We start from the raw sequence: 15,863 nt of genomic DNA, 5'->3' as shown, positions 1-15,863 counted from the left end.
TATGCTTTCTTGGAGCCTACGGTCTATGGGTACACCTGGTAATCCCTCTACATGAGGGGGAGAAACGGAACTGAAGCCAACAGGCCCTGCTTGTGCTATTTATACTGATGACGTTGACAGTCGAATGGAGTAGAGGGACATCAACTCGAGACAGCACGCAGCGCCCCTTATCGGGAAAAAAAAAATCCAAAGCAGCTAAAGCTGGAAGGATAATTATCATAAGATGATGAATACGTGGGAGGAACATCCAATCGAAAGAACGTTACAAACTTCTGTAGTTTCGAAGCTTGTTCCAAAGCTACACATGTTGCCTGGTCACTTTCAGCGTTCTTGTGACTTGTAGGCTCTTCATGGTCACAAGTATGAGCAATTTAGGGTGATGGTTTTGCTGATCATGTTATAGTGCAGTATGTGATGTAAGGTAGAATAGTCCTATATGGCACCTTTCTGCCAATTGTGTTGGCCTCGCTGTGCATGACTCTTAGAAAAGAACGGATGGGACTATCTGGAATTTCAGGATCTTGCCTATTAAGCTACTTCTGCAGTTAGCATCCAATGTTTTTGTTTTCTAGGAAATTCGTGGTTAACATGCTATTTTCATGGTTGTGTGTGCTCCCCTTCAAAGTCTGTGGTATGCTGCTTTAAAAAAAACACTCCCACTTGCAATTTATGTTAGGTGCCAAATAACCATACAATAAACTGATGTTTGCTGATGTGAATTATTGAAATTATCCTTTTTATAATGTTTTTTTGGTGTACAAAGCTCAATAAAATGAATTGGTTTGTCTTTTAAACATAGGATGGCTCAGCAGCAGGCTATGCGATTTAGAGGCCCGGCTCCTCCGCCCAGTGCAGTTATGAGGGGTCCACCGCCTCTCATGCGCCCACCACCTCCATTTGGAATGATGCGAGGACCTCCACCTCGCCCGCCGTTTGGGCGGCCGCCATTTGATCCCAATATGCCTCCAATTCCACCTCCAGGAGGGATTCCTCCACCTATAGGCCCACCACATCTCCAGGTAGGTGTTATTGTTAAGCTATTATGGTAACTTGCATTGCTTGAATGCCTCTGCTTTTGTGTGCCATACCCAATACCTTTTTCCCCACAACTGGCCTGCAGTTGGAACCTGGCATTTAGCCATTGTGGTCCTTAATTTCACTTTGGTTATCAACAAAAACAAAAATATGTTCTTAAAGAGCAGATTTGCTTACTCAGTGACTGTTGCATTAAATAAAATAGTTGGTTAACATCTACCCTGTGAGTAGTTGGGTCTATGCTCTTGTTTATCGACCGAAAACAAGCTTGTCTTGCGTTTATTAGATGTTCTTTCATGAAGTAAATTATGAGTTCTAAACTTTTTAATATTCTGTTAATCCCACAACATGTTTCGGAACAATTCTCATTCCTTTGTCAAGAGGTCTGTGTATTTAAACGGAATCCGGAATCAAGAATGCTCAAAATGGAAAGTTTGAAAACTGTCCCAGCATGATACTCAATCAGAATATCTAACCAACAGAGTTTTGCTTTTTTAACATCATGTACAGGTTTTACATTAAAAAGTTGAACGTCAACCTAACTTGATCATACACACTTGCATGTTTTTGTAAATCTAAACTGTACAAAAGTCGAAGTATGTTCCAGTGGCCAGTTTGCAGTGATGTCCTTTTGATCAGAAGCCAGCTGATTGGGTAACTCGACACAGCTCTGGTTTGGCAAGATTGCCATATGTATTCCCCTTAGTAGGGACAACTACCACCACCAAGGTAATCTTTATCTGTGTAGTTCGTACTCCATGCCAGATTATGAAATTATATTTTTTGCCATGGAATCCAGCAATTGTATTCCTTTTGAAGCCTGGGTTTCCAAATCCGATCCAGGTTCTCTTTCCTTCAGTGTTGCAGTTTGATCCCCCTCCTCCGTGGTGCGTTTCATTAACTTCCAAAATCTCAATCAGCAAATGGAATATTTAATAGATCAAAATGTCTGCAATGTTAATCTATGTTTAGTTGGTATAACTGCTTTCTTATATCAAGCAAGTTATTCCTACTACGTACTGTATGCAGCCTGGATGGTCACTGAATCATGTATATCACAAACTAAATGGAACCGTTTGCAGTATTTCTAACTAATCCGTTTCTCTGTTCTTGGATAACCAAACTCCTTTCCCTTTAACAAAGTACTACAGCATTAACAATGCAAAAACAAGTGAAGGCAGAGGGTCGTGAGATGGCAACGACTACTCCGAGGCTTATCATTCCCCTTGTTTCGAGAGTTTGTCGGCACCACGTTTAGAAATCAGACCTACAAGAAAATGTATTATTGATAAAACGCTTGGGAGAAATTGTCAGGCCGGCTCCACCACAAACATACAGTCCTTCACAGCGGATAGAATTGTGAATATTGCAATGCTGACCGAATTTGATACAAGTGCTTAAAGTACAAGTAAATAATTGGGCTTACTTACATTTATTGAAGGGAAAGGAGCAGATATGTTTTCCACAATTTAAAGCCACAAAGGCCTATTGAAAACTGAAGATGCAAGGCCATCACTTAAATAGTTACGTTAACAGAATAAATGGACTAAATAGAGAAACCATTACTAGACTGAGAACCACAGGGCAGAATTATTACAAACCAGATTAGGGTAATTTCGACGTGGCTGTTTGGAGGGTTTTCTATCCCACTACTAGTGTGGGGTTTAGAAAGACCAACCTGTTAATAGTCTGCAGGGTTTCACCAAATGTTAAACCACTGTGCTCACTGTTGATCAAGGGTGACCAAGTAAAAGATTGTCCATGCACTTTATACTGAAAATGATGTGTGTAGCAAGACTACTGTGTATTCCGTTTTAGGTTCAACTGCAAGACAAGTAACCCTTTGTTTAACTAAAAATACATATACAAGTGGATACCACCCAGACTTCACTTTTTTATCTGTTGTATTTTGTACATTGTAACTAAATTCAATTACTTTTCGTGCAAAGGACAGAAACCAACTGTGACCCATAGGATGGGATATGAAGCGATATAGACGTATCACCAAGTTCAGACCCTACAGGATATTGCGGCATAACTGCATTTTTTGCAGCATTTTGCCACACTTTTTTTATTGTTGAGAAATACATAATTTTAACATCTTTTATTTTAGCCTAAAACAGAGAACTTGAACGGTATAGAGTATTGCAGATTGAAACAGGAATGTTTGAAGTGATGTGGAAAACCTTTAACAAACCTACACATTAGCCTCCGCTTCAGCCTCGGCTTCTGAAACTTGGCAGTTTTGTTGTAAGTCCTTGGACGAACCAGAAGTAAACTCAACATCCCGTTGCTGCTGGTTGTGGTGCTAAAATACCAAGTGCTTGGTTTGGTTTCGCGGCAAGCGATCTTCGTCTAGCGGACATTATTTTGTAAATGTTGTTACTCCTCTATGCATCTGCAGAACTTATTACAGTCTTTGTATGCCCTAGCCACGTTTGATGGTATAGGTAGGCGGTCAGCCATCCCAAGCCAGAAAAGATCTGACGATTATTCCAGAGACAGATGAGCGAACTGCCTCAGGACCTACAACTATTTGCCTAGATTGTCTACAACATTTTCAACAGCCTGATTAAGCTGGTTCTTGAGCTGTTTTTTCTGATTCAAGCTCAATGCAGTTCCTTCTCCTGCATCATGAGAAGGCTGCAGTGACTACAATGTGCCCACAGAATTGTTGGTGAAGTTAATGTGTAGGTCTTCAAGATGATACTACAGACTCTGAAAGACTTCAGTTAGAAACGGAATGCTATGGCACTTGTCAGCCACCATCTGCAGCTGAGCTTTGATGCAGTTCTTGGTATTGCTGCTTAGAATCCTCTGAAGGTTTTCTAAGGAATTTGGGATGGGGCCGGGGGGGCGCAGGGGTGACTTGCTGAGATGCATCTCAGATTACACAAAACCAGAATGTGTGTACATGTTTGCAGTGATACTGAACTGCAGCAAATCAAGAATTCCAAGGGGTACTCTGGGTTTGAAATTCAGATTGGATAAGCAGGAGTTAAGCGGCTCCTGGGTATTCCTCATTAACCAGTAGCTACCACTGGGGAATGAGGAGCCTGTACATAGCATTCCCCAAACCTAACTTCCATATAAGATGCAAATATATAGTTTTTGTCCATTATTTATTACACTTAAAGCTTTAAATGTTGTATAGAGGTGTGCTAATGTTTATTTATAGATTATCCCAAACACACAGTGAAATTCACATAGTTTTGTTTGTTCAGAATCAGTTGCCCTGGGGAGCCAAAAGTAGCTCCTGGTAGCTGTTGGTGGCAAGCTAATCAGGCTCTACTAGGCAAAAAGCAACAGCTAAATGGCTCCCCCCTCATGTTCGAAACCCTGGGTATTGCATGGATCGGGTGCCATTCAGGGTTGCATTCTGTGGGTCTCGGTGAGGTGTTTTTAAGAATCGACGCTTTCAGCTACCAGCCATATACAAAATCCTAGAGAAGTACATTAGAAAAGCATTCAGCTCAACAAAAGGTCTTTCGGAAAGACTCCAACAAGGTTGTGGATGTGTGCCAAGCATGTGATGTTGATAGTTTGTTTGAGTTTGGATATAGATTTCTTTTTTTAGGAATTTTTTGTATGCCTTCAGAATGTATGCTGCATTGTCCGTCTTGATGCACAGAACATTTTGAAATGCGATGTCTGAGTCATTGAGAACCCTCACAACTGTGGCATGGTTGCGCTGTGCTAGGAACAGTATGTCAGCAAGGTATGTGTGTATTCTTTGACTGCCATCCATCATCCAAACTGCTCCAAATAATATAGCGAGGACACTGCGTCCTTCAACATCCAGTGTCCCATCGAATATGACCCATATCTCTTGATTTTATTTCAGTTTCTCCTTGAGGTAATTTTTGGCCTGCATGTATCTTTCAGACTGCTGAAGCTGGTGACTTCCGGGGATGCGCTACAATTGCAGACTTTGTATTTAAGGCGCAACACAGGGTGGTAACGCACATTGATCCAGTCATTGATTGGATATTGACTGGCTGTCGTAGCAGCTGTACCTGTGCCAAAGCTTGAGGTAACAGTCCTTTGCCTCCTCACCTTGCTATTCCACTAATTGCCTCTAAACAGAATACACCTACTTACACTAGCCAACCCAGTGCCAGAACCAGAGATTAGCTTCTAGACTTTACCATCTGTCCCGTTGTCGGGGCCTCACCGCCAACAACCAATCACCAGCGCCTAACAGAGCCACTGCCTTAACGCCTAACAAAAATGCTTCAGCCCCTCTGGCTCCCAGCATTGCCAAAGACCCCAAGGACAAAGGCGCGCTCATCAATGCTCGTTCCCTCCCTGATCGTGCCTTAGATATCGCTGGCCTTATCATAACCGAAAATGTAGACTTCCTTGCCATCACAAACTTGGTTGCATGCGGCAGCAGGCCCTGCCCTGTCCTTGGCTATCCCAGACAATTACCCCATTATCAGGTGTGACAGGGACACCAATCAAACCAAGGGTGGAGGATTAGCCTTCATCTTCAAGAGCTCACTTGAATTTAGAACTGTCCCTAACCTACGGATCCCTTCCGGTGACCTATTTTCCATTAAATTATCTATCTCGCCTAATCACCTGCCACAGTTTATCTCATCTATAGGCCCCCAGGTCATATCTCCACATTCTCTGAGGACATCTCATTCATCCTAGCCACTAGTACCAAGCCCAAGTCACAAATCCTTCTACTTGGCGATTTCAATCTAGGGTACCAGGATGTGAACGATACTAAAGCCCTTGACCTAGCAAGCACACTAACTGACTTCGGCCTTACCCAACACATCAGAGAGCCTGCCCACATTAAGGGTCGCACTCTTGACTGGGTCTCTGACCTGAACTGCTCGCTTAACTTGATCTCTGTGACCCCTTGCTTTTGGTCTGATCATCACAAAATAATTTTCTCTTAACTCCAATCCACAAACAGCCAAACCTAACCTTGCCCCACCTATCCACACTCTTAATAAGGAGGATATCACGGTGGAGAAACTTCTCCCGCTGATCCTCCCTCTGCTTAATATTGCTTCAACCACCTGCTCCGACCCCACAGTCCTAGTAGATACCTATAATCGTGCCATGCTAAAAGCCCTTAATGCCATTGTGCCACTTAAGCTTTGCAAACAAAAACCTTGCCTCCTCCTCAATACCTGGTTCACCCCACATCTCCGAGACCGGCGCAAAGAAAAAATGGAAAGCTGAGGCACATTGGAAAAGTATACCGTCTCTAGTTAACAAAAATAACCTAACCATTGCCTCCTCTACCTACAAAGAAGCCATACTGGCCGCTAAAAAAGACGTGTACAACAAACGGATATTGCTAGCACAATCAAACACAAAGGAACTCTTTAAGATCGTCAAGGAATTGGTCTCCAGTAGCACCTCTAGATACTGACACTGCCAGGTGTACCAACATCCAAAAGGCACTTTTTAGACAAAATCTCTACGCTTCAAGCCAAAATGAACTCTAAAAGAAGCCACCTCTGATTCGGCGGGCAACTCCCCGTCGTACAACCTCCCCACGCCTAAACACTCATTCAAACCATTCAGCTTCGCACCTCTCTCTATTGAGGAAGCTGAAAATATTATCAAGAAGCTCAAACCGTTTAATCGGCAAGGGGTTTCATGCCCCGCCCCCATCAAGGAGGCTGCGCACGATCTTGCACCCCTTCATAAATGCCTCATTCAAATCTGGTATTGTCCCAGATAACCTCAAGGATGTGTGGGTCATCCCATTAATCATAAAACCCACACTTGACCCTAGTAACCCTTCCAATTACAGGCCCATCACCACAGTGCCTTACTAAAAATCATTGACTGGGTGGTTTATCTTCAAATCCAGGATTACCTCGAAACAAATAATCTGCTAGGTCTCAGACAATCAGGTTTCCGACCCAGACATGGTACTGAGACAGCCTTGATTGATTTAAAAGCACAAATCGAGGATCTGAAAGGCAAGGGCAAGCTGGCACTCCTATTGCTTCTTGATCTTTCAGAAGCTTTTGATTTGGTTTATCATCAAATCCTATGTCACCACCTTAAAATAGCTGCCCATTTCTCAGACGCCGCCACATCCTGGATTAGCTCCTTATTGGAAAATAGAACCATGGGGGTTTTCTCACCTTTTGCCTCAGCTGAACCAGCACCTGTCCCGTGTGGAGTCCCACAAGGATCTTGTGTATCTCCCACACTGTACAATCTGTTTACTAAACCGCACTTTGATATACTTGACTGTCTGGGTGTCTCTTACACCAACTATGCTGACGACACCCAGATACTGCTCCCTATCACAGGCGACTATGTAACCGATTATAAAGCACTCCATGTACTCTACACAGTTATCCAGGCCTGGATGGCACATCATGGGCTTTGCCTTAATGATGAAAAAACGGAGCTACTCGTCCTAGGCTCCCCTACCAAACTTTCCAAACTTGACCCAGACTACAAATCTTTTCCTATTGACGGGGACATTATCAAAGTGTCTAACGTTACAAAAACACTTGGCATCTACTTGGACTCGACACTGTCTCTTAAAAGACAAACGAATGCTGTTTCGGCTTTGGTCTACACCTGCAAACCTGCAGACCCTTCCTGACAACTGCATTATCCTCGCCAGAACTCTTATGTCCAAAATTGATTACTGTAATGCCCTCTACTTAGGGACTAGTCAAAGAAACCTGGATAAGTTACAGGTCACTCAGAACAATGCCATCAGGGCTGCCCTCAACGTCCCGAGGAGATCACACATCTCTGACACAAGACGCAATCTACACTAACTCCCTGTTGCACTTCGTATATCGCTCAAAGCCCTTGCTCTAACACACAAGGCCCAGAACAACCTGGCACCTATATACTTGACCAATCGATTCACGCTGCAACCAGACCTCTGAGGTCTGCCCATGTACACACGCTGACTAAACCTAGCTACAAGCTTTAGACAGCTGGGGGATCGAGATTCCCTGTCCTCGCTGCCAAACTATGGCACACCTTACCCACCACTCTCAGAACAGAACCGTCTGTCCACTCCTTTAAGAACAAAACAAAACTTTGGCTCCATGAACTTGATGCTTCAGCCTTATCTTCCTAAACCACACATGCCTCCTATGGGAATGTGTGACTTGCACTTCCCTATCCCTCCTCCCATACTGTATCTATATCCTCTGTGTGGCATATGTTGTAGTATACCAAAACTCCCAGGAATTCTATTGTAACCCTTCTACATTGTTGGTTTTTTTAATCGTGTTTTTCGCTTAACTGCGTTTTGTATTATTAAGATTTACCCTTTTCCTTTGTAAAGTTGTTTTTGAATGTATGAAACCTCTTGGAACCACTTCCTTCAAAGTATGCGCCCAGATGCCTCAGGGCAAGGTGCGTAATACAAATAAAATACAAATAAATACAAAATAAGTAGTTTGTCGGGGAGGTTTTGAGGATGAGCGCTGTACCTATCAACTGTGTTTTTTCGGACGTGGTACACAGCTACATTAAATACAGAGCAAAACATGACTCCACCATCTGCATACTACATTATCTTGCTGTGCTGTTTTGCCCTGTCGGCTGCACTTGTCTGGGTGGCCAAATGGAAGCGATTCTTCTCAGGCTTCAGCGGTTGCAAGAATGTCTCCATTGTGTACACTTGACTGGGTTAGAAGTCGCCTGCTAAAGTGTGGTGCTCTCCTGCCCACTTGACCGGTCGGGATAATGCCTGCTGTGGTGTCATCTGCTTTAGTGTCTTCTGTGGTGTACAGATCCTGCTCCTTCGCTCGGGGATGGCAAAATATTTTCATGGCGGAATACAGAAAAAAAGGCTTCCTTGCTAGACTGAACATTACATACTTTTGCAAGCAGGAAACACATGATCAATTTCCCTTGCTGCTCCAAGATAGACTGTGCAGACTGTTGGAGTGTTCAGGGATGTGCAAAGAATTTGCATTCTGAACATTGCGTTGTCATTGCACAAACGGAAACCAAATTAGTTCCCAGGCTGCACCAAACGGACTGTGTCAGTGCCTTTTTTGGTATGCGTATGAAGTGATTATTAGTTGAGAATGTTGGAGGTTAGGGAAGTGCTTGACGGCCAACAATAACGGGCCAGTTGCTTACTGGAACTCGTCAACCTCTCAATTAGCAATGATCTGCACATCATCCCACCTGTCCACTGGGACATGGAAGACTAACCTTTCTAACTGGTCTTTGCTCTCTGGCACTCTTCTTCAACCAGAAAGTGTTTGTTGTCTACTTTAAAAAGTACACTTGTAATACATTGGCAGTCTTACTACACTACACAGTAATATATCTTAATGTATGACCAAATGAGTGCATTGTGCACTTTACAGGCTGCATTTTAAATTCAGACCTCCACCCACATCCCTACACACTTCCTGCCCGACCAGAACACCACCTCCTGGGATCTCTTTGAGCTAATTTACATCAAGTCTTAGCATCAATCTGTGAGCCTGATGTTCCTGTCAGTGTTTTTTCAATGCAGTCTTCTGAGCTACAGCCTTCTGCCACTCGATTTATAAGCACTCCGAGTGTCCCTCATTGACGTCCTCTTACAAACCAGCATTGGCAAAGCCAACAATATTGGCTTGTTTTTAACACGACTTATGAGGGAATTGCCAGGTGCTGCTACTAGATGCCAAGGTACTCGCACCATGTTGCACCTGCTACCTTCAATGGCCAGCTAAAACTACAGCTGTGCATGACAAGTGCCTGTGCCATGCCTACACAAAAGCCCAAACTGTTGGCATTGCCAATGCTTGTTAACCAAGTCAAGAAAACCGCACACAGACTGAATTTCTTTTTCTTCATATTTTTCTGTTTATGCAATAAGGAACAACAGTTCAGCTTGTTTTTTCAATGTTAAGAACTGGACTTTGACATCAAACTTAGTATAAGAATCGGACTGCATTCGCCAGTACAAAAATCTTTATTTTGTATTGCAACTGGGGCAAATCCCTACACTGGAATATGACCTACCGATGGGGGAATGAAGGACCTACTGGAAGAGGATCCTGTATCTCATTTCTGGTTGCTTTTCGTTCACATTTGGTAGCAGGAGTGAGAAGAAGGAACAAGGGACATAGAAATAAGATATTGAGGGGCATGACAAATGGAGAACCATCAGCTGAGAGAGGCGGCGAAATTACAAGAAAAATTGGAAGAATGAGAGGATTTGTCGTAGAAATAGGAAGGCTAAACGATAATGAAGAGGAACAAAAGGAGTTTAGAGAGAAGAATGCAATGGATAATTGTGGAAACCAAGGAATTTCTGTAATGCTGGGAAATGAAAAATGTGTACTTTACTGAGCCGATCACCTCAATGGAATGGTGCTGCGCCCCTGCTTCCAGCGGATGTGCAACGAGCAACAAGCTGCAGCTACGCGCGTAGGAACAAGCAAAAGGCACAGGAAGGTGTAATGAAAATGCCTTTTACTAGCCTTGTGGGTGCTGTTGTGGGCCGATGGGTGGACAGGCGCTGTACTTACCAGATGGCTGTGTATAGGCAGGCATGCAACGCCATACTTTTCTGTTAATCACAGAGGAGAAAGAAGCCTTTCCTGAAACAGGCGACTTTAAAGTTTTACTGTGTTTATGCAGAAAAATGTATTTGCACAAATGCAGCAAAACTTTAAAGCTGCTAGTTCCAAGAAAGACTTCCCTCGCCTCTCTGCCTAACAAAAATCAAATGGACACATCCGCCCACGCATGGGAGGTGTTTAACCATCCAACTGCTGCAGTCAGAAGCCCTCTGTTAATATCTGCAGTTTTACATGCATTTATTGATTTATAGCAGCCTTAGCGTGTGGTGGTGTTGGTGGGGGTAATTCTGCTGGTTGTCTTTGCAAATAGCAAAATCGCCATAAGCTGGATGGTCTGAAAATTTCTAAAATACTAAAAAAGACAAAATCGGTCAAAAGAGCAATTATATAGCTTTGCCTTCCTTCTCTAAGTTGCCTAAAATCATTAATCAAATCAGCTACATCAAAACTAGCCTCTCTAAGCTTCACTTAGTGGTTAATAAAACAAAGATCAAAAAATGTAATCCTTCTAACATGCGAAGGATTGAACCAAATGGGAATATAGTACGTTATCCATTCTAGCTTAAAATTGTGGAGGAAAGCGGAGACCCCGAACAAAGGAAGAGAAAAATTCAGAAAAGAGAAAAGGGATCATGTTGGAGATGTTCTGTTTTTAACAAACATCTAGGAAGGAATTATTTTTTGTTTTGGTTCCAGGTCGTGTTCGAATCAATTCCAGGCAGGTGATGCAAGCCCGTTAATTGTGGCCTTATCATGCTAGATCCATCAGATCTGGGGGCAATAAGTATGAACAGAGGGTGCTGGTTCTTTCAACGTTATCCCACCCTTATCTTTTGTTTTGGTGAAGAACTCCCCTTAAGCAGTCTAAATTGAATTGAAGATTCTAAACCAAAATCCTTTTTGCCAACCTTGGTTGTAAAAGGAGAAATTAGTAACTTCCTAGTAACAGCTTAAATCCTAGTTGACCCCTCGATATATAAAGCATTATGAAAATCCTAGTATTGCTAGACTTCTGTAAACCTCTGAAGCCCTCATTGATTGTTGCTGATATTTTCTTTATTCTATGAATTTCCAAAAGAGTAGACCACAAATGCAACCGGGGTAGGGGCTCCACTTTTTTTTATTTTTTTTATTTGGGTGATTGTTAAACATACTGATATCAAACAGTCTGGCCTGTTAGCAGTTTGCCTAGTCGTATATTTGTAGGGCAACAATGACCATCCTCTCTTGGCCATAAAAGAACAGTGGGGTCCCATTGAAGCTATATTTTAGTTATTTCTTTGATTCTGAAAGCAAATCTATCGTACAATATCATTTTTTTGTATGACTATTTGCTTAGTGGATAATTGTTCAGAACTAAATCTAAATGAAATGCGGATGATATCCATCCGTGTTTGCTGTCGCGCACCAAAGAGTTGAAAGCAGGGTAAACTCCCTTCTGGATTGCAGGGTTTTAAATTGAGATTTGATGAGCAGGAGCTAAAACCTGCTCCTGGGTATCGCACATCACCCGGTCGGAAGGAACTACCTCTTCAGTACAAACCTAGCATGCCGCAAATCTAAGTGTCCTGTGAGATGCAAATGTAAACATTTTGTCCTTTGTGTGATCTATTGTGCTTTAAATTTCCTTTTTAGATGTGTCCTAATGATTCCTTATAAACATTCCCAAATGCTTAAAATTACTGTCTCATAGCTATGCTTCTATGACACCAGTCAGGTTTAGGAGCTAAACGTAGCATGGCATCAAGGTTACCTGGCTCTCCTATGATGGAAACGGGAGCGAAATACCTCACAGCAATTTCGAACCCTGGGAGAGGTCTACTTTGCCAGCAGTGCCAGTTTAGTTTATGACAGTCTTGTTGTGCACACTGTTGTCGCCCTAAAGAATGTCTATACCAGCATCCACACCGTAGGACGTTGTATTGCGTTAAATCTAATATCGAAAAAGAAAAAAGGTTATGAATAGCTATAGATTCTCACGGGACAACTTTATTGATCCCAACCCCCCTCGAACATGTAGTCTACACAGCCCCTTTTGCTTGCAGGACCAGTAGCTTGCTGTATTGAATGCTTCTGAGGAAAGCGAGGGGATCTCTCATCACACTTTGGATAACCTGTTGAAACTCTGGAACACATTAGGTCTGGGGTTGGTAATGCTGTATACCAACTCCTGAGTCGTGCAACATCATAAGCACTATATAAAACTATCATCCGGTAAGTGTATTTTACTATGGCCTGTGCACACAATACCATCTTTTGTATGCTGCCTTATGCAACTTAAGACTGATAATGTTAGTAATATATTTCTATGATGCAAAGAATTGTCCCAGTAGATGAAAAAAATTCCAAATATGTATAGCATCATTTAAAGTGTAAAATAGCATTAATGACGAGGTACACCTCAAAATGCGTTTTCTTTTTCCACGTATTTAGTTAAAGCATCCCAGGGTTCTCCCAAGCCTCTCCTTGCGCTGTACGTTAACAGTACGGCCCGCTGTACACCGCTTGTAAGGTACTTGCATTAATACCCAAGTATATAATCTATCTTGGATCTAATTCAAAAGGGAACTCGGAACATATGTTGTAGGGTCTCTGACTCGGTTTGGCACTATATTCAGCGGGGTGATGATGTAGTTACTCTTACCAATTCCCTAACCAGATTGGAAAGCGCGTTAGCTGTATCGCTCCTCAAACATAACGTCCTCTCCAAATAATGTTATTTTGTCTTCAGTTTGCTCAACTCGCCATCCCTTAATTCCTAAGTCTGCTCTAAACTTTTGTGCCAGGGATTCAATGGATGAAATGAAAATGAATGGGGATATCAGACATCCTTGTGTTGTACCCCTTGAAAAGACCATTTGATCTGCAAGATCTGTTCTGTGCTACAGGTAAATGATTGCTGAAGTCCACTTTATACATTTGGAGCTAAATCTGTATTTGTTTACAACTAATGAAGTAAATCGCCTATTGCGAGTTTTTTTGGCTTGGCATACGGTACCAATGGTTTTTATTCCATTTATCGATAGTTCAATTAAGCGTAGTAACCTATGGATGATATCCAAAGCATTTCTTCACTATGTAAAGCATAAATGATCTATCTGAGGGTCGGTAGTATGCTTTCGAGCTGCCTGGCCAAAATCTACATGAAAACGTTCACATCCCGATTTAGTTGCGCTATTCGCTGATATAGCTTGGGCACACAGTGTTTCTAGTTTAATGTAGTGGTGAAATTGTTTACTCTTATGAAAGGTGCAATTCATCCATCAGTACTGTTGAGGTGGGTTTTGTACAACCAGTAAACCTTAAGGTGGGGCGTGCACCCAATCCAAAAGGAAAGCTAAACCTCTCAACATAAATAGCTTGCCAGAGCACAATTCCAAGTGAGGGAGGAAGTATGCCGACACAAAGGTACCGTCGGTCAACATACTTCTCCATAGTAAATCCACCACACTAATATACTGAAAAATATTCACCTTTATTATGTTGCACATTTTTCTATTCATTTCAGAAGTACTTTAAGAAAACATAACATGCAGTAAAAATACTTATAGTATGAATGCAAACAGTAAATTGTGCTAAACGCACAAAACACTCACCAAGCACTTTCCTAGCCCCAGGGGCCCTCTTGCCCCCCCCAACCCTCTGTATACCTCTACTCTGCCCCCACCGACTCTCACCCTAACTTTATCCCGTCCGCCGTGACTGGAACCCGCCCCCATCTTTCCCTCCCTCCTTGCACTTCATTTAACTGTACTTGCACAATCTGAATGTCACATGGCCTAGCAGGACTTTTTTTTTTCTTCCCTACCCTGTCCTCCCCCTCTTATTGTCTTGTGTTGGGTGCCTTGAAACACCATTTGTCGTATAGTGCTTTATAAATGACCAATTAAATAAAAATAAATACTACATTGTAGGCTCACGATCTAGCAGTATGCTCATACAAATGGAGAACTAGTGGGAATAAAAGTGAACCAGATTGTAGAACAGACCCACTAATGGTAGTCAAACCACAACCTGTTTGCCAACACCATCCAAGCCACAATATTTGTAGACCTTGAGAAAATAGTATTTGGAAAAGATAATGTGAACCTCATCTAATGTAGCACAGAGGTCTGCAACCTGCGGCCTTCAATATTTGGACAAGCATGTTGCTGATCCTCAACATTGACTCTGCAGTCTAGGGCTGATTTGACATCTGGAGAGCCAAAGACTGCACATCTCTGACGTAGGACCAATTGGAGTGGGAGTGGGAGTGGGGGGGGGAACCATTTCTAATGTACAGCCAAAGACCATGTGACTGGTAGCAGCAAGACATACACTTTAGGGAAAAATTGATACGTTGCAACTAGAAATGTAGTCTCATCAGGCATTTACATTAACATGCGTGGAAGCAATGCCTGTAAAAATGCATATTAAACATCAGGCTTAAGCTATAAAGTTTTAGCCTTTGACCAAAAACAGATGCAGCGAAAAATGTCTAGGGACAGGTAGGTAGCCCAAAATTTAGTTGCTTTAGAAGAGTTTTAGGTCAGTAAAATGTTCCTCATAGAAGTCAACGGGACGGAGTTAATAGCTGTGGTACAAAGAAAAGGGGAGTTGCAGTTCTAGCCCAAAGGTGTGAATATGGTGGCAAAATGCCCTACGGGACACCCAAAAAAAGAGCTTAAGCGGTAGGTTTGAGAAAATTCATCAAATGGGAAATGTTTGGGAGACTCGCAGATATCTCCACCCTACAACCACTTAATCCTCAAGGACAAGTATCATAAATAATGCATCGCCCTAGGGCTCAGAGATTAATAGTTACGGTGTTGGTTCCCAAAATGACGTGAAAGAAAGACGGTTCCAATAAAGCTGAACAACCTGATGAGTTTCTTTTCTTGCAACTGGACCAACGTGTATGCAGACAACGGGGGAAAAAGTATAATTGCCCTTCCTAGGAGTGGAATACTCGAACAAGGAGCAAAAGCAATGGTGAGGTTGACTCCAAAAAAGTGGGAGAACCTGGCATAGAAGGTTCCATCTGCTCAACAAAGGAACAGACTTGTCGCGGAAAACAATCGCGGAATGAAGACCATGCTGTGGGTGAACCATGGCAGCCCAGAACTGCAGATTGGACTGGATGTTGGTGTCTCAACTCAAATCCCCCCCCAGTGCTGCGAAGTTAGCCTTAATCTCTGTGGAGGTTTCGTTTAGTAGCTGTTGTAGAATTTCCTTTATTATCAGATGATGGTTCTCCAGTAATCTTTCCTGTATCTGAGTCTACCTTTCGGCATCTCTAAATCT

The 15,863-nt window shown here is 42.5% G+C and overlaps 1 protein-coding gene across 2 annotated transcripts in view; it reads left to right on the top strand.

The window, feature by feature from the left end:
* The window catches only part of TCERG1 (transcription elongation regulator 1), a 1,289,229-nt gene that overhangs the window by 46,145 nt on the left and 1,227,221 nt on the right, over positions 1-15,863 (top strand). For both annotated transcript variants that reach the window (XM_069652440.1, XM_069652439.1), the window contains exon 2: positions 800-1,019. In XM_069652440.1, coding sequence (XP_069508541.1) covers positions 801-1,019 — 219 coding nt within the window. In that variant the 5' untranslated portion in view covers position 800. The remainder of the gene's footprint in view (positions 1-799; positions 1,020-15,863) is intronic.

Source organism: Ambystoma mexicanum, chromosome 3p (genome assembly GCF_040938575.1).
Source record: "Ambystoma mexicanum isolate Mex_15411 chromosome 3p, UKY_AmexF1_1, whole genome shotgun sequence".
In the NCBI taxonomy this organism is placed as follows: Eukaryota; Metazoa; Chordata; class Amphibia; order Caudata; family Ambystomatidae; genus Ambystoma; species Ambystoma mexicanum.
The sequence above is the reverse complement of the archived record's forward strand: the minus strand, read 5'-3'. Positions and strand labels throughout refer to the sequence as shown.